Below are 22,688 nucleotides of genomic sequence, written 5' to 3'. Positions count from 1 at the left end.
AGCAAAGTGTCGCAACTTTACTTTAGACTACATCTCTAAAACATTTCAACTAGAACAGTTTCTAGTTCCGTGGATTTGTGATAAGTAAGGGGCTTTACTTTTGTACGGTTTCAGTTTTGTGTCATTTGTTTAGCACTCACTCTTGGTCACCATCTAAGAAACGATACACGATAACTCTGGGTGAGAACAGAAGCATCAACCAAAGTGTATCAGTTATAGCTGTGTGTAGGTTAGTGGATCAACAGTTACCGGCAATAACTAATTTCAGTTATAAGGGGGCTCGAAAAAAATAAAAATAGGTCAAAAACATGGCACAGCTGCACTTGTTGTGATATCATCTGGTGACCTCACAGCCTCTGACTTTGAAGATTAGATTAGAAAGTGCGTCACCATCTAAATACTTGAGAATCTAACCCAGGGGCTTTCAGAAGAAAGATTTTCATTCCTCACGTAGTCATCGATCACACGTGCGCCGTCCCTCTGGCAGGTTCTTTCCAACCACATTTATCTCAACCATGATGAGGCATTTCCACAGCCTCAGTGAAGACCATCACTGGCATGTATAATGAGTCATTTTGTGTTCTTCTATCATGCTAGTGGGGTTTCATTTTTGGTGAACATGCTTTGTGTGGTGAAGCTGATGTGACTGACATGAAACCTAAAAAGTGGCTGAAACATGGTTTAAATGGACTGGTTAAAGTAAAGGGGTTGCAGTTCTGGTTTTATTTGTAATTCAGCACACTGACATGCTACACATTAACACAGTCAACATTTTCAGTTTTCACCTATGTTAGCCTGAGGTACAAAGGCATTGCTGAGGCTGCTGGGAAGCAGAGTGGTCTTAAATTTCATAATCCAAGTGAAACATTTCACTCGTTCTTAGGAATTTGTTCAGTGAGCTCAGTACCTTCAGATCTACAAGGTCTGAGTGGAAGAGGTTGTTATTAAACTGTCATACACTTACATTGGAAACTCTTTGGACCTCTATTAGAGCCTCACAGAAGTCAAAGGTGCAACAACAGGACAGCTGTGCACACTGCTTCTGCTGATTTGGGCATTCACCAAAGCAGGCTTTGTGTTTCTTTGCAAGGCAGGAAGGCCGGCATATGTTTTGCTAAACAGGCTACTTAAACTTGGTTTTATGTTCACACTCTGCCCTAAAACGAATAAAAGTTCACACATTTCCCATCATTTAAAGCGCCTCCTTGACGACAGAATGGGCTGACGAGCACTTTGGATATCAAACCTTTTATATGTGAAATAGCTGGAGTTCCCCTAGAACAACGTGAAGCAAGGAAAAACAGGTACACCACATCTATATTCACAACAAACACAGCTCAACAAACACAGCTATGTTCCTTTGCTTTCGACACTGCAGCGTGGTGCTTGGGTTTTTTTTCTTCTCTTTAGCGCCCTTGCTAGTTTGCATCATCCGTTTGTTTTAGGAGAAGGCATCAGAGTTTTACATAAAAGGAATCACCTGTAGTGTTATTCCTGTGTGTGTGTGTGTGTGTGTGTGGGGGGGGGGATTTTCACATTCACACGTGGTTATTTTAGAAAAAAAAAAAAAAAAAGACATAAGAAAACATGTGGTTAAAAAAAAAAACCTTTTTTTTGTTTACAAGATATGTTTGACTTAAATTATTTGTGGTGCTTACACCCTTGTGCCTACATTTCACGTTGCTACATCCAACAATTATTAATTTTTAATAATGAATTAATCATGTTTAGGTATAAACAGGATTAAAAAACAAGTCATAAACAAGAAGACAAAAATAAAACAAGGAAATAGTATTGTTATGCTTTAAATGAACTTTTAATTAAAATCAAATAGAATTTTGTGAAATTTTATCTTAAATGAAACACACAAAAAATGGTTAAATTAATAATGTACCTATGGTCAAATGGTACTTTAGCATCCTTTAAAACACTTTATAAATAATCACCAGTCATCAGAGTCGTGAAAGATTCAAAACTAACTTTATATGATTGAGTACAGTATGAGTACAACTGATCAGGCATTATAGTTAGCAGTAGCACTGACATAATACAATAAAGTGTGTACATGTATATATTTATTTATATATTTGCTACTCTGTGTAACAGTAGATGCTTCAGGATTATTTAGTAATACAGTATTAAGGGATTATTTGAAACAGGCTACATATTTTATCATCGTTTTATCCCCTTTAGATTCATTTAAAATTTGATATAAAATGTTTACCAGATCGAGCCGTTTAAGTGACAAGTGCACGCACCACGACCTCATCAACACGAGAGCTTTGATAATCTAGTATTTTTGATTCCTTTCCATCAGTGCTTGTTTGGTTGTCATTGGTCGTTGTTTTCCTATACTGCATGAGAGCTAACACAGGCTAAAACTAAACACATCTCCCATTTGTCTAAGTATGTGCCTGTAAAAACTAAAACATTTTATTAGAACTAGTTAACTTTATCTCGAGCCATAAATAAATAGTAACTGGAGATAATCTCACAGTGGTGGGAAAAACAAAACACACACATACACACTCCCACAAAGCTAAATAAGGTGTATTATATCTATTATGATATTAGGCTGCTTATAATATAAGAGATAAATTATCGTCTACAAGATGCAATACAGATATAAGGAGGGTAACATCAGGATAACAGATGACTTCAGACCCTTTTTTCCTCAGAGAGCTTTTCTCAGCTCTCACCGCTGATTCACTGATTCACTGCAGATGGATCCTCGGAATGAGTGCAGATGTCACATCGCACGCCCTCAAGGTGTAATGACATCCTAATGATGCTTTTAATGTGATAATATATAAATATAGTAACCTATATGATAATAACATTGTATTTTTGTCATATATATATATATAATTATTATTATTATTATTATTATTACTGTTATTATTAATATTACTATTAAAATGATTCATTATTTGGTTTAGATTTTTGTTTCTGTGTTTTTGTATTTTAAAAAAACAAAACAAAGCAAAACAAAACAAAGAGTTTTTTTGGTGTTACTTCCACAGTACACCCTTATAAGCCTGTCAGGTCTACAATGGCTTTAATGAAAATTGTATCATCTCTGAGGTAAGGGCTCTTTCCGGCCAGTTTGGCCAGCGGGCAGAAGAGTGGGCAGCCGCTGGCGATGTTCATCTCACTGATCGGCCGCTGGAAGGACGAGGAGCTGACGTCTGGTCGGAAAGCATCGATGATGTGCTCCCTGTTGTTCTGATCCAAGAGCATCAGAGTCACCTGGCGGGGAAGAAGAAGAGAAGAGGAGTTGGTTTCGTGCCGCTCATTGAGAGTTTCGTGCGTAAACGTATTAAAATGGTTCCCCACCTTCTGACTGAACGGCCACTTGAGCAGGGCGTCGCACTTTCCCCTCATGACGACGAAAAACAGCGAAAGGTGCGTTCCCCGGCCCGTCCCGTCACCATTCAAATACAACCTTAGACACATTTTGTAGCCATATTTGCTGGAGTAAAAAGCTGCGTGGAAAAAACAAAAAAAAGAAGGGTCAGAAATGGAAACGGAGCCTAAAACAGCATCATGTGAAATCAGCAGAGCCATGCACGCTCCCTGAAGAACAACAAGGGTGTAGCGGCGTGGAATTCCCCTCCGTCTACACGCCAGAAGATAATGTCATGTGAACTGTATGACCTCAAAACAAAACAGAAAAATCCCTCTCACCTAAAAGCATACCACACGTGATGTTTTTCCATCCTACCTGGTGAGAACATTGCAGGCGCTCGACCAGCCACGGCATCCTGCCTTCGGCGCGAGAAGTCGGAGATTTTCCAGACGAATACTCCGTCGTAGGTGCAGAACTGGAGTTCGCGCATCAGCTGTTCGGTCTCAGACAGCTGCAAGTCTCTCATGGTCAGCGTCCTCTCCAGCTGTCGGACTTTGTTAGACAGATTTTCAATCTTCTCTTGGTCTAAGCGGTGTTGGTGTGCGAATGCTTCCATTGTAACAGAACTGCGCTCCACCTCGCGGTTCAGGACGCACACGATGTTTTCTAAAGCGTTCACCTGTTGGTGAAAGAAAAAAAAAAGAAGAAGCAACAAATGATTACTTTCCCATTTCACCAAATGAACAGAGTGGTTACAAGCGACATCAAACCTGCTGAGACTCACTTTTTTTTCCAGGTCAACAGACTGCACCGAGGTCATGGGCCCGGCTCCCTCATTAGGATCCCTGTACAGGCCCACTCCGGAGTCCTCCTGCCACTCCCCGGCACCAGAGCCCTCTGAGCGAGCCCGAGTCGCTGACAGCACCAGAGGCAGCAGCAGACGCAAGTGCTCCATAGTACTGTTGAACTCGTGGTCACAGAGCTTCCCGTTCTCTACCTGACACAGAAACACGGGAGAGCTCGTCTAAGTTTTATTGAGACAAAGGTCAAACCAGTTAGTTTTGAGCTGTGGTGTCCAGTTTGTGCCTTCAGTAGGACAAATTTAGCTCTAGGTGTGGTGACTACCAAACTAGGCGAGTGGCTCCAGCAGTTCCCAGGAACAACATCGGAGATCTCTGTCCACAGAGTGCAGTCCTAGGAACAGTTAAGATACTGCACAGGACCCTCAAGCTCCCAGGCCTCCGGTAGAGGACCCAAGCTTGAAGGATAGACCGGATAGCGGGGGCGAGCGGGGAATGTTTTATATATTTTTAAACAGGTTTCACTTGAGTATTTACATGCAGCTTCTTTTGTTCTGTTGGCTCAATGAAAGTAAACCCAATTTAGATAAAGCTTAAAATAGCTCTAAGTATGTGTCTGGAGGCCTTTTAAGATGCCTGCTGAGTAGTGCTGATTGCTTCTAGAAGAACTGAAGAAACAGCCTTATCTAACCTTTTAGACGGCTTCCTGGCAGCATGAGCAAACACCTCCTTAACTGCCACGATAGTTTGATTCAAAGGTGCCTAAGCTCTCATTGGTGCTTGGGTATAATATCATATCACATCACATTTGCCAAACTGAGCTCAGCCAACTTTAAACTACTGACGAAAGCACAGAGCGCGAAATATCTCATGTGAAAGGGTCACGTGACTAACCTCAGGGAACACATTAGGAAGAAGGAGATGAGAAAATGCATTTAATAGCATTAAGTCTGCTCTGCAATGACACCAATTTATCCAATGACCCCCGCCGAAATCTTTTCTGTGTGCAACATATTCTAGCTTTCACGAGATAACTCACATCTATCTGTGCTCCAAATACAAAGCAGCTGGTGGGAGATGATTAGCCTTGTTTAGTTGGAAACTCCCTGGCTCTTTTGGAAGTTAAACCTCTAACAGTGGTTTTAGACTTCTGTGTTAAATCTACGCTCCTGAAACCCTATAATCAGTATAACTACACAGTCTGCACAGGTATAAATACTGGAAACAGCGTGTGCCGCTTACGTAGGCTACATCATACGCTCTACACAGATTCACGGCATACATCAGGCACAAAGCAGCCACTCATATCTTATGTTGATGTAAAACAGAACAGTAAAAACACCAAACAGTGATGCTGTGACTTTAGCCAGGCCAGCTCCTTCATCTGATTTCAACTTCATAATTTACTTACAACAGGAAAAGTATAAGCCACATTACTACCTTACTGTACAGGACATACATTTAGACTCCTTATTAAACCACAAATAAGCATCGAAATGAGAAAAATGAGTTCGATCACACTGGTCAACCCTCTACGATAAAACATAAGACAGGAGTTTTGGTGATTATGTAACTGCACCTACCATAGACTTGCAGCCCACTTCACTGAATGGACACGTGCTCTTTGACTTGGCGCAAGACTTCACATGATCATTGAACTGAAATGCAGAATGAACAAAGATAAAAGACCATTTATAAACAGTGCATCAACAGGAAAGTGGAAGTGAAGGACTCCTAGTCAAAAAGAAACTAAGTATCATAAGGAGACTGCCCTAAACCACTTAGATTACATTGAAGGTAACGGCGCTAACCTTTTCTCTTGGTATCTTCTTTTTTCCACAGTCCTTGCATTGCATGGGAAACTTCAGACAGATCTCATCATGGGCCTGAAATGCATCGTATAGCAGAACGTCACTTTGTGTCCATTAATGCCAACAAAGAAGAAGAAAAACAAAAAACAGTGTATTTTAGTGTAGTCTCTTTATGTCCCACCTTTATCTCTTTGAAGTTGAAGGTCATTTTGCAGTACTTGCAGTTGAGAGTTCTTGCCTCGCATTCTCTCTCATTGTGTCTGTCCTTCTCCGTGAGAAGGATAAGGGTTTGGCAGCCCTCGCACAGGATCCGCTCGAATTCACAGCGACCTTCGTGCTGAGCCTGAAAATAACAGACATTTTTTATTTGTTATTATTTTCGAACTGCCTGTTTGTTACTTGTAAAGCAGGTTTTCAGCATTGTGAAAGAGCAAACTGACAGTTGGGTCAAACCCTTCCCAATCACTGATAAATAACCGCTTTTCAGGAAGTGTTTAAATGCAGGTGTAGCTGCTCTGGTACAGGGTGTATCCTTAGCTTCTATGTGGAAAAACAAGTGTTTTTTGTTTTGTTTTGTTCTTTAAAAAAAAAACAAAAAAAACCCCCACCTCCAACTGACAAAAAAAGTGAAAGTAAAAGCACAATACACTGATTTGAGTATGAAAGAGATAACTACGGTTCTATGATTGCGCACACGATTGTGATCAAGATTATTTTGATATTTACTTGTTTTTCATTGCAACCCCCATTATATGCACTTTTCTTACTTTCGAATGACATGCTAAGCAAACGAAATTTAAACAAAAAGCGAGCTCCACAAACATCTGATAGGAAAAAAAAGGGATGAAAATGTACCATAGAAATAGAATTATAATGAAGAGAAGATAAAAGGGGAAGTAGAATAATTAAAGAAATATATTTAAAGCTGTGTATTCACCATTTAAAAATACCGGGAATCACGCAGACGGGGTGGAGCTTAAGGTGGGGTTAATCAACAGGGAAGTTGCAGTCTTTCAGAATGACTACCAAAGGCACGCTGCAGACCCAGAAGCAGAAGCTCAGGTACGTTAGCCGGTTTTTCGCTTTGACTGCTGACTTTCCAGACTTGCTACGCTCAAAAATCTTGAACCGGATCGCGTCAATAAAAATGACTCACATTTAGAAGATTCCTAATCTCATCCCTGTCCTCGGCACAACACTCCAACGCCTTGATGTGACTATTTTTTCCCCAGCTTCAGAAGGCCTCGCTATGGGTGTGTGCGACTAGCAATTTGTAGCTTTTCCCACACAGTGACAGTGACTAAGATACCAGGCCAAAAATATATGCAAAGTGGGTGTATCACACAGCATAATAGTTTGCGAAGCAACAATAAGAGGTTGGCATGTTTTGATCTTTTGGTGTCTTCTTTTTTATTGTTTTTTTAATAAGAGGAAGATTCATCTGCGTGCTAGTGCTTGGGATTCCATTTCCAATCCGTGCAAATCCCACACATTCGCCTAGCGTTTTCATTTAAACAGCATATCATTTTAACATTTCCCAGGTGAAAAACACACACACGCGCACATACATGCACACTCACAAAGTGATGTAGATTAGGTCACACTGGTACGCTTAGTTAAAACCACAAACAGACAAGAATTGTTGTAAACATCCTTTTCACAGTGTAAGCATCATGGTGCCATCTGCTTACTACACAAACTACGTAGCTCATCTAAAACTGATGCTTACAGTAGAAACACAGCTGCAGACAGACACACACACACAAGGCTCAGTCGCACACACACTAACCAGCTTTATTTACTTCACGTGTCTTTCATGCATTTTTACAAACTCCAGTCTGTGTTCAATGAAATCTGGGTTTCTGCTAAACTGAATGAATACAAGCAGTTTCCTTAACAGCTCTATAGTTTAATGGTCAGTAACCCAGTCACGCTAAGCTCAACAGGGTTGTTCCATTCTGGTACTTTCCACTGAGCTTTTGTTGATAAATGAGGAGAGGCTGGGACTTTCCAGCCGCCTGTTAAGTTTCACTTCCTGTTTGCAGCAACGCAGCACATAGTACAGAGCGTGCTATGAAAGCTGAGCTTTTTTCAGGGAACACAGGTCAGATTACCCTCTCACGTAGATTAATAAATACTGACAAGGCTCTTTTTTGGTAGTGTAAACCTACACCCAGGTAAAAGGCAGCAATGCCCATGCCACAGGAAAAGACAGATTTCATACTTTACCTCATACTCTTTAATAGATCCAGTCCAGTTACAGCCCTGGTTCAAACACCTGGCTGGCAGGCTTGCTATTTCTCGGCCTGCTGCATTGTCTGGGAAAGCCTGTGAGGTGTGTGTGTGGGGGGGGGGGGGGGGGGGGGGGGGGGGGGGGGGGGCAAAAACAAAGAGATCAGTGAACTCATAAAGCCTTCAATGCTCTTAAAAGAAAGCAGACAAGAGTAGGATGCATTGATGCATTGTGTGGTTAGGGAAACCCCCGCCAGATTGCAGTCATATTTTTTCCTCTAAAGGGCAGTAATCACATGCTGACTACTCCTAGCATAACAAAGACAGTGGGTTTGAAACCTGAATACATATAAAGGCTTACCTCACTGCTGTTTAGAATGGAAATGGGTTCCTCGTATATCTCCTCTTGACGGCAGGCTTCACATGGCTTTGGGCCAGAACTACCAAACAAGACAGGTTTGTGACTTTACTGTAAAAGCAGCGGCTCGACGCCAACAATCAGCAACAATTTCCTGCTGATCCAAAACTGCAGCAACTGCTGACCAGTGTGGATCACAGCTCGAGCAGAGGAACGTTTAATCAATACAAGGGAAATGAAAAGAAGCTTGTAAGCATCATATCAGTGGGACAAGAAGAAAAAAAAAAAGAACTAAAAACAAAAAAAAGTTGCTTTAGCAAGTTTGAAGGCGATTAAATGAATAACCAAAACACACACACAAGCATAAACAAAGGGCACGTGTGGGTGCGACACATCACATGGTGAATTTATAACGTACATGATCTGGTTATTTTGAAACAAATAAAAGCACTCGGACAAATCACATGCGAAATCCACACATTTCACAATCACTTGTGTTACTGTTGTTTAAATGTTTGGGGAATTAACAAAGAGTCTGCCGGTTTAAAAAAAAAAAAAAAAAGGTAAAATTCCACATTTTCTGTCACATTTTGTTTAATTATACTTTCATTAAACATTAGATAACACATAACTGAAACGGACATCAACTAGAAATGAATTAGTGTATCCATGTATGTATCTGTAACGAATACACATCACAAATACTCGTTACAAATACGTTGGTGTGACACCTCTTTGTACTTGTAGTGAATATTCAATACAAATCCAGCGTTTTTCCTCATGTATTAGTTTTTGTTAATATTCTTTACGATTACTCTGTAATGAATTTGAATACATAAGGCAATGAAAACACTGGATTGGGTATTCATTACAAATACACCTCATGCATTAACAATCCACAAGTGTGTGAATGACTCAGAAAGGAGGTTTTAGAAAGAAGACCTTTAGAATGAATCAGCAACACCACATCCTTGTGATTCACAAACATCAGTATGACAGGTCCATCATGTGGGGCATGAGTCTGCATTAATAACTGATCTTGTCTGGACAAAACTCCCAGAGTTGAGGAAAGATGAGGAAAGGGTGTGCTGAAGCATGTCCAGTAAGACAGGAAACATTAGGTGCGGGGTAAGCAGTTTGGTCTAAGGACCTCCGGTCTACCTGGTGAGCTGCTTGAAGCAGTGTACACAGAAGCGGTGGCCGCACTGAGCCTGGACAGGCTTCCTCAGGACCTGGAGACATTGCTGACATTTATATTTATTTTCCATGGGCACTGACAGGACACTGAGGGGAATCCCTGGTAAAGAGTTGGGACAGTCCAAAGAAATACGGGCCATTCTTCTCCATCAATCTGGTGCTATATCCTGTTAATGAGAACACAGAGAAACAGCTGTCAACAACCAGGCAGGAACTAACTGCAAAGATGGAATATAAACTCAAACTAGCAGTGAATTACCCGCTGGCAAGCTTAACTATTTAAAAGATCACCATGAGAATCTGTGTGACCCTCGAGGAAATATTTGTCCACGCTACTGTGTAAGTCTTGGCACAGCCAGCAATGCCACACAAAAAAAGAAAAGCATGGTAATAATATTCAAAAATATGGAAAACCCTGCTTAACACTGCAACGGCTGAAACAAGATCAGCAAGTCAAATGACTTGAAGACATAGGTACTTTTTCTTTTTGAGTTATCAGAAAAAGTCTTGTGATTGGTGGGATAAACATAGCTGTGAGAGAAGCAGCATCAGGATATACAACCTAATCTATTTAAACACGTATCTAAACCCGTTTAAAAAAAATCCCCTGCTTACAAAGAGCTGAGTAACTTTAAACTGTAGAACTTGGTTTTGTTGTACAGCATTTCCAGATAATAATCAGATAAGCATCTTTCTACTGAGAAATACTAGTGAAATATTTCTCACTTTAATGCGGTGTGAAATGCAAACACAGCATTTACACGAGCTTTGCTGATATCTTTTGTACTTCACAGAAACGATGATGATGATGCCAGGCATCAGACAGCATAGCACATGTATTTTGGGTCTTTCCTTTAAATACTTTTCCTGCAATGCTGTCAACATTTCTCACCCTCCACAAATAGTTTCTGTTACCTTTGTTTCAGTTTCAAGCTCGCTTTAAAGCGTTAACACTAAAAGATCACTTAAGTCACGGTTTCTTACAGGAATGGCACTTATAGGGGTGCTGGCCACAGCTCCACCATGTGCTCAATTTGAGTAAGTTTAACTAAGTAATAGCGGGTACTGAAGGTACAGTGAAACACAGTGGCATAAATTAAAGGACGAGAAAGACGCAGACCCTTTTAAAAATCGTTTTAACATTAGCTACTTAAGTCAAAGTTACCATTAACCGTGTTAAAAGACTAAGACCCAATTACACTGCTGCCTGTTTTCCCAATTACCCCAATTAGATGTTTGATGCTTCACCAGATTACACAATTTGTGTCTTGACTTTTTCAAACCATGTTGCTGGCATCAAATTCACAATCAGCTCAACTTTAAAACAAAACTAAATTCTGTTCAACATGTAATATCTTTGCATTTTAAAATATAATGTCCAGCAAAAATGTCCAATCAATATCTGGGCTTTACATGAATTCAATTTTTAAATGCATTAACTTGAAGCTCCTTTTTGAATATATATTCTACAAGTGGAAAAGGTTTGCCAGCACCCTCTCTCCACACACACACACACACACACACACACACACACACACACACACACACACACACACACACACACACACACACACACACACACACACACAATATTATTTTATACCTGGTTAAATTAAGGCACCAAATTTAGGAAACCCTCATGGTCTTTGGTTAAAATACCTCCTTTAACTGTGTTCAGTATGTCTTAGAAATTATCAAGAGTTATATTCTGGCAATCAGAAGATGGTAAACATATTTTTTACATTTACATTTAAACAATATCTTCCCTCACTAATTCTAACTGTTTAAAATCATTCTTCCATTAAAGTACTTTATGGTAGGAAATCATTTTAGACTGAAATCTGTGAAGAAAAAAGTGAATAAAGAAAATGCCCAACTGGCAGAAAACTCACCCCACCTGGTTCACAGACACCAGAATATTATGCACTGTCTGCTTCCTAATCACTTATCACTGCCAGTAATAATCTGGCACAGTTCACCTCACGCTTCCTACATTTGTCTACCTCAGACTAAAATCACCGCATATAGTGGCAGCTATTTCACCCACTGCATAAAGAACAGCACCAGGGCTTATTTTGTCTTTGCAAATATCCCTTCTGTCACAAATTTCTGTAAATGTTTATTCTGTCGGTATTATGCAATTTTTTAAATTTATTTATATATATATATATATATATATATATATATATATATATATAAAAATTCCCTTATGAAAAAATGTGTGGGGAATGTCTAGTGTTTGTTTTTCCCATAACCAGCAGATGACAACTCTTACTGATATATTTCCTTACTGATATATTTCATATATTTCCACTGCATGTGTAAGTGGGTTTTACAGGTGTATAAATTATATATAATACACGCCTGCATGTCAAAGAAAACTGCAAGGAATGTGGACAAAGTGCACCTTTGCATGTCACAAACTTGAAAATATGGTTGTTTAAGTTTGTGGTGTTTGTAGGCTTAAGGTAATATGTGGCAAAAGCCACACAGCTTAACAGTGCTGTCTCACCATTCAACCATTTATGTTCTTAAGTCAAAGCAGGTGCTAAGGTGAACAGAACAACACCCATAAAGTAAATGTTAATGTTTAACTAAATGTGAATGGTGTATGCAATTCCAACAAAACAGCTCAGGTTTTTCCCCACAAAGAAATAAAGTGGTAAATTCCAAATTGTGTCTACAAAACAGCACCACTCCTGATGGTCACGAGTTTTCAATGAACTTTTTGCAGACGTGGTCTCCAAGCAGAACATATCTGAATCGTGTTTTCAGTGGATTTTTCCTTAGACCAATTTAGATCCTTTTCAAACAAAGCAACTAACTTTCATGGGGGGAAGTAAGACCACACAGAAAGTGGATGTTGAATCAAAAGATAGATGCAAGGAAAACCCCTATGTTTTAATTTCAGTGGGAGTATTAACACTGAAACTGGAAATAGTTAATCCAACTCCAATACATCACTCAATAAATAAATAAACATAATATATGTAAATCCAAATACCCATAGCTAAAAAAAATAAGAAGCTTTGTGTCCTTCCTACAAACTCATCTACAAGAATTTTTTTTAGATGAATCACATTACAGCCAAGATCAGCTTACTGTCTAAAGATCCAGCTTTTAGAGTTTCATTTCATTTTTATTTATAACTGTGCTTCACATAAATTTAACCTCTTAACTGTTACTTAAATCTTAGAAATTTCTAACAAAATGAAATACTTTGGCATCTTGTTTGTATATGTTTGTTTTAAATCTAGATTTCTGTTGAACCTTTATTTTTAGAGTTTTACTTATCTCACCCTGAATTAGAACATATAGTAATATATGATTTGAATACACTGTTAATAATTTCATATTAAGGCAGGAAACGCTGCTTTTCTTTGGAAGCTCTTTCTTCCCGCGTGTATTTATTTGAACGCAATTCAATTCTGCCACTCACCCCATTCACATTAAATCATGAGTAACTTTTCTGTTACTGGTATTGCGTAAGAAGTTCAAGCCTAACTTCATTCTTACAAAACTTAACTGAAAAGCTGCGGCAACCTGCTGTGAGCGAAAAGGCGTGCAAGCTCGTGTTTGGATAATGTTGTAATTACAACATCAATTCAGCGCGATCACTGGATCGCGTGGAAACTAGTCATAATTGTCAGAGAAACACACAATGAAACACTGTGCATTGAAATATCAGAAACAAGAATTTAAGTTATATAAAAGGTAACACACGAGGCCTACGTACAGCTAAACCTTGAAAAGTGACCTTTGTCATGTACAGCAGCATAAACTTTTCTGTGAAACGAACAACACAGCCAGCAACAACGAAATAAAGCAACAACAACAACAACAACAAAAAGAATACAAAATTTCAGTCTCAACATTTCAGCTTCTGTCTCAGACAAATAACCACAGCTGCTCTTTAAAGCTACACCCAGCGTTGCTCAAAGCCTAAAAAACATCCTCTTCCTGGGGAGACTCGTCCTCTCAGCTCGCCATGTTGCCCTGCGTGTTAACGCTGAACTTCTGCGAGTTCAGTGTGAAAATGCAGGGTGCTTCAGACCCTTTCTCATACAAAAGCCCAAACCTGAATGTTTACTCACCGAGTTCGCAAAGACTGTCAGTGGATCTTACAGTCGTCACCACCACGGACACTATTTCACCTCGTAACTTAGCTACACCCTTAACACGTAAGCATCGGAAACTACGGTATATAAACCCGGCCAGCGCGTTCAGTAGCAGAGAGCTTACAGAGAGCTTAGCCACTGTGATGTAGGCTGTTTAACATCTATTTTACTAGATTAGCTCCTGTAATATTTTAAATATTATTTTAGAGTTTGGGCTATTGCTTTTATTAAGCAATTGTGTACTTTGGCACGTAAAAAACACTTTAATTATTTTAATGAGCACCTGCGAACTTCAAACAGCTAACATTAAAGTGTGTTTGCTTTTACGACTTATACGTTTACCTACTCAGACAGATAATTGCTAGTGAGTTATAGGAAGGGATTCACAGCATGCAAACTGACTAACCTTGGAGTCTGGCCTGTGTTTCTCAACGAGGGGAAAACGCAACTCAACTTAGAACTCGCTCTTTATCATAATTCACGGACGGGTGTGTCACTAAGTGCACTTAGTTTTAAGCTGCTGTTAGCGAGGGCGCAGTAACGGCTGGGTTTTTATATGAAAGCCCAAAGCCACCCCTCTCAACGTAGTTTGGGCTGCTCCGAAGCCGAAAACAAGTGCTCCACTCACGCATGCGTACTACCGCAAAAGAATGTGGCCGCTGATACCCTTCCGATGGATCAACCGGCGGCGACACTGTTTTACAGTTTCTAAAGGTACGAGTTTAAGCAGGTGTCCTCTGTGTTACAGCTTAGTGTTCTTAAAAATAAACCTGGTGGTAAGTTGATAAAGGAAAGAAGTAGTGTGGGAGCCTTGCTGTCAGCATACACCAGGCACAGGGCTACGCGTTACTTAGCAGTATGTCAACCAACTGTTAGCTTAACGTCAGGGAAATGTTCATCATTGTTTACCGAATCACTCTTAAAGAAAACGTTGTAGCAGGCGAACAACACATACACTACACTGGGATGATCTTTTGACACGTCATCAAACAGTGCTGAATGTCAGTGATTTATAATTCATATAAATCAAAGTGTTCTCCAGCTTTGTGTCCCATGTGTTTATGGAGCTATCTATGCTCTTGTAGCTCATGCAGATCATTCATGGCGTGTACAGACTCAAAATGTGACGTAAATTAAGCACACGTTTCTGCCAAAACACATACACAAGACAGGACTGTGGCTTTCTTCTCTCAGAAGGAGCCAACATTGTTGTCATTATTGTTTTGTGTTTTAGTTTTTGATTTTATCACTTACGTCAATCAGTTTTTCACTTTAAGTTCAGGTAGGTTTTATTGCTTGAAAATACTTAATTTTACAGGTTTCAGTGTTACTTTTAGTCCCTATAATCTTTGTTACATTGAGGCCACACATTAGAGGAAAGCTTTAGGAAAATCAGTGCAGGTATTACAATAAAAACTCGTCTGATGGCTGAAACACAACCCTCCATCATATCATATGTGGTTGCAGTTAGAATTTGGGAACTCTAACTAATGGAACATATCTCGAAAAGACTTGTTTATGAGGAGACGGAGACCTATTTTTGCATTATTTGAACAATGAAGGGAGAGAAACACATTAGCTTCATCTATCTATTTATAATTTTCATTTTTAGATTTATTTATATTTAAGCATTATTATTATTATTATAGAAAAGTAATTTTGTGAATGCTATATTCTGCCGCCATAACTGTAAATGTGACAACTGTAATATAACAATGAATGACTAATTTTTTAAGTGTTAATAAAAATTAAGTAAAAAAAAAACATCTTTTGAAAGCAGTTGATTCACATTGTTCAAGACATCCAGAGTCTCAATACACATATCCATCAATGCCTCATCAGCCAAGCTATTATAAAATATTTGCCATACTAACAGATAGTTACTGAGGATATTTCCTCTGTATTTATTTAAATGTAATTTTAGTCAGTTTTCCAGGTTCAAAAAAGTCATTTAATTTAGTTTTAATCTGTTTCAAAAGTCTAGTTTTTATTTTAAATTTAATTAATTAAAACTTTTTTCTTTTTTCCCCTCTAGTTTTAGTTAACTCTAATAACTTTGATGTGCAGTGCAGTCTGTTACTACAAATAAATGATCTGAATGGTTTATCCTGCCATAAAGGTTTTGGTATTTGGACACTCCACTATCAATAATCGGTTTAGTTGTTTTTTGTTATAACAGCAATAGAATAAATATGTCTCTATAGAATAGTGCAGCATTTAATACCACTCCATCTTTTCCGTAGTAGTTTGTGTTCAGCAGCTGCACAGCAGCAGCACTGAGTTTGCAAACATCCACTACGATGGACTGTACCCTGGACATATTCCCACCACCACCGTTCAAAAAGCTCTCTTGTCCATTGGGTCAGGTGTGGCGGCACTGCAAAACCCCTACAGACATGGTGAGACACTCACGTGAGCATTTCCGTGTGCACTGATTTTCTTTCTGTGTGTTAGGGACTATAAATCGGTTAAGATGAGGATGTTTAATCAAAGTGCTGTTTACAAGGTCAGTTATAAACCTTAAAGCACAGCTGTTTTTGGGTTGAGGGGCTTTGGAGTTAACTGTATAAAATTTAGTGCCAAAATTTACATTTGAACTTTTTTGCCTTTGTGTCTGAATCACAGAGATCGGAGCCTAACCTTAATTTACATGTATTTTTTGAGCCAGTGTTTTCACTGTACAAACTGTCTTCTCGATCTCCAAAAAAGAACAAAGTAGCACAAAATATGTAAGAATAAAAAAAGCTGTGTATTTTTGGTATTTTGCTACTTTGAGGAATTCAGGCTTCTTGGTAAAACTGATGTCAGCCAGTCTCCAACTGATAGGGATGTGAACAAGTCTGACCTTGATGTGGCTTCAGATTGTGGGATTGTTTTCCATTTTTCAGAAATGATACCACTGATTAGTTTCTTTTCCCATGTACTGATAAAGCGTTTTGTATTCATCCTCAAGGGCTTATTCTCTGGAGACCTTTAGTACGTGACTTAAAATGTCTTGGAAACAAAAATGAGACTAAATACAAATTACAGCCACATATTAGTTACCCTGAAACTCCAATGAAGGAACAGAGTCATAACACCTGTCAGCTGACATTTAGTGAGGTTTCTCATGACATCCACTGCTTAGTATCGATTCATGTCCAAAAATAAATTGATAAATAAATGGATTTTTTTTTAAAAATGCATTTTTCACAGGCACAGAGGTCTTTCCCAGCTCCGTCTTTAAAGCAGACTGATTAAAAGTTTGTGAAGTTTCTGAGTATTGCTTCCATGATGAGTAAACAGTAGTGACCTGTTTAGAATTAACACATGGTTTCTTTACTGTAAATAAAAATATCGTCAACTTTTCACTGTACTGTCATGATGTTGAACTCGGTGCCCTTGGATTTCATGAAACTCTGGGTACTTTACAGACATGGTTGCAGTCCTGGGGGAGACAACGGGACACCTAGCACTCATAAAGCTCAGGGACAGGATGAGAAATGACCCTGAAGGCTACGCTGTCCTAACGTGAGTCAGTGTGGCAGAACGTCATAGTGCTTTCTGCTTCGGGCACATTAAAAATATGTGTCCTGTCTTCGAAGGACGCTGTTTAAAATGTAAAAAAAAAAAAACACCACAATGGTGTGATGTGCAAATCTGATAAACCCGTAGTTTATTCACAATAGAACATAGACAACAAATTAAATGTTTAAACAGAGAAAATGTATCATTTTTATAATTTGATGGCAGGAACCTGACTGGGTATAAAAAGAGCATCTTTAAGAAGCAGCATTCCTCAGAAGTAAAGATGGTCAGAGGTTCATCAGTCTGCAGAAAACTGCATCTACAAGTCATTGAACAGTTTCAGAATTAATGTTCCTCAGTGTAAAATTGTGAAAACTTTGAGTTGCTCATCATCAACAGTTTAGTTGGAGAATCTGGAGAAATCTCTGTGCACATAGGCAAGGCCAAAATTAGTACTACATTTCTGGTGTTTTTGGACCCTGGCAGGAACCCTGCTGTCTTCTCTAAGCTATCCATTTAAAGTGGATCGAGGCAAAGACAAAGACAGTTCTGTAGTCAGAAAAATCCAAATTTAGAATCTTTGGGGCGAAAACATGGATGCTGCAAGACTAAAGAGGAGAGCGACTATTCAATTTGTTATCAGCGCCTGCATCTCTCTCTAATGGTATGGGAGTGCAACAGTGCACATCTGGAGAGGTAACATCAAGCAACTGAAAGGTATATACAGATTTTAGAGCAATATACGCTCCCATCCAGATGATGTCTTTTTCAGGGAAGGCCTGAAAGCAAGACGATGCTAAAGTGAAAATATGACAAAGAAGACCCAGGACTGCTGAGCAGCTGGAATCCAAAAGTCCAGCAGCTGGTTTCAGTTTTTCACAGTTTAAACATTCTATATGGTTAAGCTTGCATTGCATTAGTTTTTATTTATAGTTTACACAGCATCACAGCTTTTTTGGAATTAGTGTTGCGCTTTATTCTTATTTGATTTGATCTTGCAGAGAAAGGCCGAGGATCCGGCTGTCTACGCTCGATCTGACAAAGATGGCTTCGCTGCCTGACGGCTCCTTTGGGAGGGAATACCTCAGATTTCTGGAGGACAATGTGAGTATTTGCTGATGTGATGTGCATATATACTTGTTTTTTTGTGCATTTGTAAACACTTATTGTTTGGTATAAACACGCTTCCTTCCTTCTTCCGTTTTTTAATTTTTCCCTCAGGATGTGACTCCTGACTCAAGAGCAGACGTGAAGTTCGTGGACAACGAGGAGCTAGCTTATGTCATGCAGAGATACAGAGAGGTCCACGACTTGCTGCACACCTTACTGGGCATGCCCACTAACATGCTGGGTGAGTCGAGTTCTGTGTAATCTGAAAATGCTATTTTCTGACATTTACTTTTATCAAAGTAAAGGTTTATTTATAGAAACTTCACAGCCAAGCCACGCATTGTCTTTATATAGTGCATACCTAATTGTATGTCAGTGAGAGTTATTCTGTGCATGCCTGAACAAATGTTTCCAGTTTTACAGCAAAAAGATTTGAACTTCATTTCTTCGCTCCCAAGTTTTCTCATCCAGTTGTCTCTACAAACCTACAAATCTCTAAACATACATTTTAAGTCCATTTGATATAAAGTGTTGACCTGAGTTTTCAGTTTTGCAGGCATCTCCTATTTGACCAATTCTATATCAGAATAAACCTGCCAAAAACTCTGAGAAATAGGGTTCACACAGAAGTTATTTTAATACACTGTTGGCTGACAACTTCTCCTTTTCTTTCTCCTAATTTAATCTTTAATTTCCATGTTTGTGTCCTTTTCTGTGTCTTCCGTTCAGGTGAAGTCGCTGTGAAATGGTTTGAAGCTACTCAGACCGGGCTTCCCATGTGTGCTCTTGGAGCTGTGCTAGGGCCACTACGGCTAAATGCAAGGTATAGTTGGGATAACAGGAGAGTTACAGTTTGACTGACTTGCTGAAATTTCTGTAAGTGCTAGGTTGAGTCTGATTACAGGCTGACGTCTGTTTCAAAAAGCAGCAATAATGTTGAGTTTAGAACTAAACTCCTTATATGATTACATTTTTGTGCAGCTTATGAAAAAATGTGACATCATCAGTGGAGCTCTGATGCCAGGATTCTCCATTTTAATGCAGTATTTCGATTCAATTCAGTTTCATTTATAAAGCGCCAAATCAGAACAACAGTCACCTCAGTGTGCTTTATGTTTTAAGGTAAAGACCCTACAATAACACAGAGAAAAAAACAACAAGATTTCCCACCAATGACTAACAGGATGAAAGAAAAACTCCCTTTTAACAGAAGTAAACCTCCAGGAGAACCAGGCATCTGCTGCTTTCAGTTAGGAATGACACACCGAAGAAAGCCAGAGATTAATAATAACTAATGATACAAATATAAAGCTGTGCTCTACATCCATTACTATTTAATAACAAATCGGTCACATTAAAGGCTAAAGAATTTATATTTAACTGGAACTTCAACATGAACATCGATGCGCTCTGTGGATGGCTTTCATATTAAAGGAAATGAAATCAGAGCTGCCTCAGCAAGAGGGGAAGAGTGCAACAGAAATCTAGCTTAAAAAAAAAAGAGAGAGAGAAAGAAATCCAGCTATTAAAGATCAGATAAATATTGTTCTAAAAGGGGAACAGCAAGCTCAACAGGAAGGAATTCAATGTTGTAATCAGTTGTTCTCGTGAAATATGAGAATAAAAAGGGAGCCAGAGGGAGAAGTGAAAACCCGGACCACTCTCCAAGTGGAGATGGAAGTGAATGTTAGATTGTAGACAAAAGTGTTCACTCCCAAATCCAAATCATTTTCAGGTGTTCTGATCACTTCCATGGCAGCAGGTGAATAAAATCAAGTACCTAAGCATGCACTCTGCTGTTATAGGTGCAAAGGGTGGGCCAATATGTTAAACCCCATGGATTAAGAATGGGATGTTACTCAAATTCATATGCTTGTGAAAGTAGACGAGTGAATACTTTTGGCAATGTAGTGTATGTAAATCCATTTAAGTCCATTTCTGGAGTATTTGACGTGTCATTGTTTCTTGAAATAAAAAGCAATAAACCATCTCAGTTACCCAGAAGCCAAACTTGCATTTACTGTCATCACCGAATGACCGCCTCGTCTTTATAACAGTTCTTCACTTTCAGTTCAGCACAATGGAGAAACTAATCGAGATGATCAGAAGTCCTTTTGTACTCAGATTTAGTGGATACAGTGTAAAAAGTCCAAAATAAAACATCTGGAAGCAGTAAAATCCTGTAAGTGACTAAATTGTGCGTGGGTGTGGGATGATGAAATGTATGTGGGCTGTTTTCCTGCAAATCATAAAGTCTTCCTCATTTAATACCTGTGAACTTCCTCAGTATCAGGGGACTTTGTTGTTTATTGGCCAGGTTTCCTCATTATTGTTATATGACGCTCTCATCTTCCTTCTTCCTCCTTCTCCCAGTCGTTTACAGTCACTCTTTACATCTTTGGGCCCGTGGGCTCTCCAGAACGGACGGTGTGCTCGCTGCGTCCTCAGCATCTTCTACGAGAGGCGCTGGGAGCAGAGCCTCGAGGACCTCCGGCGAGAGCTCAACATCGAGCCACCTCCTGTCATACCAAAGGCTAAGAAGAAGACCTGAAGAGGGAAAACATAATGAATGTTCTGGAAATTGCTCTACAAGAGACTAAACCAGAAATATGTAAAAGATTCTGTGGAAATTTGTAATGCTGGGGGGAAGGGAGAATTTCCCTCTGCAAAGATTTGAAAAATCTCCTTTCCTGTTTTTCTGGTTTTAACGGAAGATGATCTCAGCTGATGAGACGCTTTTATTTGTGTCTGATTCTGCCATGTAACTAGAATTATTAAAGTTGTTGTAGTTATTAAAACAGGCTTATTTTTTGACACTAATATTACTTTTTGCTCAGAAGTTGTAACCTCAGCCACTGTGTTTTCTATTGTGTGCATGTGGCAGAGTTCATTGGATACAGTGAAATACATCACAGTGTTTAAGTTGGATTTGTGGTACTTTTACAGAAAGATGTATTTACACAAAATATCTGCACTTGTTCATCTGTCATTGCTCATTAACTGAAACTTGAAATGTGCTCTCAGGGGTATTCTGACTTTTTGTTTTATCGCCTGGTACTTTTCACTTTCTGTGTTCTACAGGGTGGGCCATTTATACGGATACACTGTAATAACATGGGAATGGTTGGTGATATCAAAGTCTTGTTTGTGGCACATTAGTATATGTGAGGGGGCAAACTCCTCAAGATGGGTGGTGACCATGGTGGCCATTTAGAAGTCAGCCATCTTGGATACAACTTTTGTTTTTTCAATAGGAAGAGGACCATGTGACACATCAAACTTATTGGTAATGTCGCAAGAAAAACAATGGTGTGCTTGGTTTCAACGTAACTTTATTCTTTCATGAGTTATTTACAAGTTTCTCTTTGTTCACAGCCATTGACATGTCAAAGAGGTTAACACGTGAGGAGCGGATCGAAATTGTGTTGATATCTGGTGAACGCAGTAACCGGGTCATTGCAGCAGATTTCAATGCACGACACCCTACGAGACCACCCATCTCCCATGCTACAGTCAGCAAACTGCTTGCTAAGTTTCGTGAAACTGGTTCAGTGTTGGATTTGCCAAAATGTGGACGCAAGAAAACTTTCACTAATGAAGAAACATCAGTGGCTGTCCTAGCTTCATTGAGCAAGAGCCCACAGCGTAGCACTCGCCGCATGTCACTGGAGAGTGGCATTAATCAAACATCCCTTCGGCGGATATTAGCTACTCACAAATGGCACCCTTACAAACTCCAGCTACTGCAGCATCTCAACGAGGATGACCCAGATCGGTGCACAGAATTTGCAGAATGGGCAAAACAAAAATTGGAACAGGACCCTCAGTTCACGCAGAAGATTTTGTTCAGTGATGAGGCAAACTTTTATGTGAATGGTGAAGTTAACAAACAAAACCACCGCTATTGGTCTGACACTAACCCACATTGGATGGATCCCTCCAAGACTGCTGGAACAACAAAAGTGATGGTTTGGTGTGGTATATGGGGTACAACGATAGTGGGTCCATTCTTCATCAATGGAAACCTCAAGGCCACTGGATATGTGAAATTGCTACATGATGATGTGTTTCCCTCTTTATGCACTGAAGCTGGCACGTTCCCTGAGATTTTCCAGCAAGATGGTGCACCACCACATTATGGGTGCCAGGTCCGAGCATTCCTAGATGAACAGTTTCCTGGAACGTGGATTGGTCGTCGTGGGCCAG

The 22,688-nt window shown here is 39.4% G+C and overlaps 2 protein-coding genes across 3 annotated transcripts; one reads left to right on the top strand and one right to left on the bottom strand.

Annotated features, from left to right (window-relative positions):
• Nucleotides 1-2,066: 2,066 nt before the first annotated feature.
• traf2b (Tnf receptor-associated factor 2b) lies at nt 2,067-13,913 on the bottom strand. The gene is made up of 11 exons (XM_085359793.1): nt 13,842-13,913; nt 9,712-9,914; nt 8,554-8,632; nt 8,190-8,288; nt 6,142-6,303; nt 5,961-6,035; nt 5,733-5,807; nt 4,134-4,346; nt 3,725-4,028; nt 3,337-3,485; nt 2,067-3,249 (listed from the first exon to the last, which is right to left on the bottom strand). Exons 2-11 carry the CDS (start codon nt 9,885-9,887, stop codon nt 3,031-3,033), a joined length of 1,551 nt encoding a protein of 516 aa, XP_085215919.1. The 5' UTR covers nt 9,888-9,914; nt 13,842-13,913; the 3' UTR covers nt 2,067-3,030.
• Nucleotides 13,914-14,508: 595 nt separating this feature from the next.
• Nucleotides 14,509-21,235, top strand: coq4 (coenzyme Q4 homolog (S. cerevisiae)). 2 transcript variants are annotated; one of them, XM_085358300.1, is made up of 7 exons: nt 14,509-14,579; nt 16,112-16,264; nt 17,279-17,375; nt 18,374-18,476; nt 18,594-18,723; nt 19,212-19,305; nt 20,856-21,235. In XM_085358300.1, the coding sequence occupies exons 1-7, from the start codon at nt 14,516-14,518 to the stop codon at nt 21,031-21,033; spliced, it is 819 nt and encodes a 272-aa protein (XP_085214426.1). In that variant the 5' UTR covers nt 14,509-14,515; the 3' UTR covers nt 21,034-21,235. The 2 variants fall into 2 exon arrangements, with proteins under 2 accessions (XP_085214426.1, XP_085214425.1); XM_085358299.1 differs by having other exon boundaries at nt 16,109-16,264.
• Nucleotides 21,236-22,688: the final 1,453 nt, after the last annotated feature.

Source organism: Diplotaxodon limnothrissa, linkage group LG7 (assembly GCF_057381915.1).
Source record: "Diplotaxodon limnothrissa isolate DT_005_m linkage group LG7, D_limnothrissa_male_GT1.1, whole genome shotgun sequence".
Classification (NCBI taxonomy): Eukaryota; Metazoa; Chordata; class Actinopteri; order Cichliformes; family Cichlidae; genus Diplotaxodon; species Diplotaxodon limnothrissa.
This window is presented reverse-complemented; position numbering and strand designations above follow the sequence as displayed.

Coding starts and splice junctions, on each gene's coding strand:
- traf2b (XM_085359793.1), bottom strand. CDS start 9,887: ATGGCCCGTATTTCTTTGGACTGTCCCAACTCTTTACCAGGGATTCCC. Junction 8,289..8,553: donor CCATTCTAAACAGCAGTGAG/GTAAGCCTTTAT, acceptor CACACCTCACAG/GCTTTCCCAGACAATGCAGC. Junction 6,036..6,141: donor TCAACTTCAAAGAGATAAAG/GTGGGACATAAA, acceptor GATGCATTTCAG/GCCCATGATGAGATCTGTCT.
- coq4 (XM_085358299.1), top strand. CDS start 14,516: ATGTGGCCGCTGATACCCTTCCGATGGATCAACCGGCGGCGACACTGT. Junction 14,580..16,108: donor CTGTTTTACAGTTTCTAAAG/GTACGAGTTTAA, acceptor TCTTTTCCGTAG/TAGTTTGTGTTCAGCAGCTG. Junction 17,376..18,373: donor GAAGGCTACGCTGTCCTAAC/GTGAGTCAGTGT, acceptor TTGATCTTGCAG/AGAAAGGCCGAGGATCCGGC.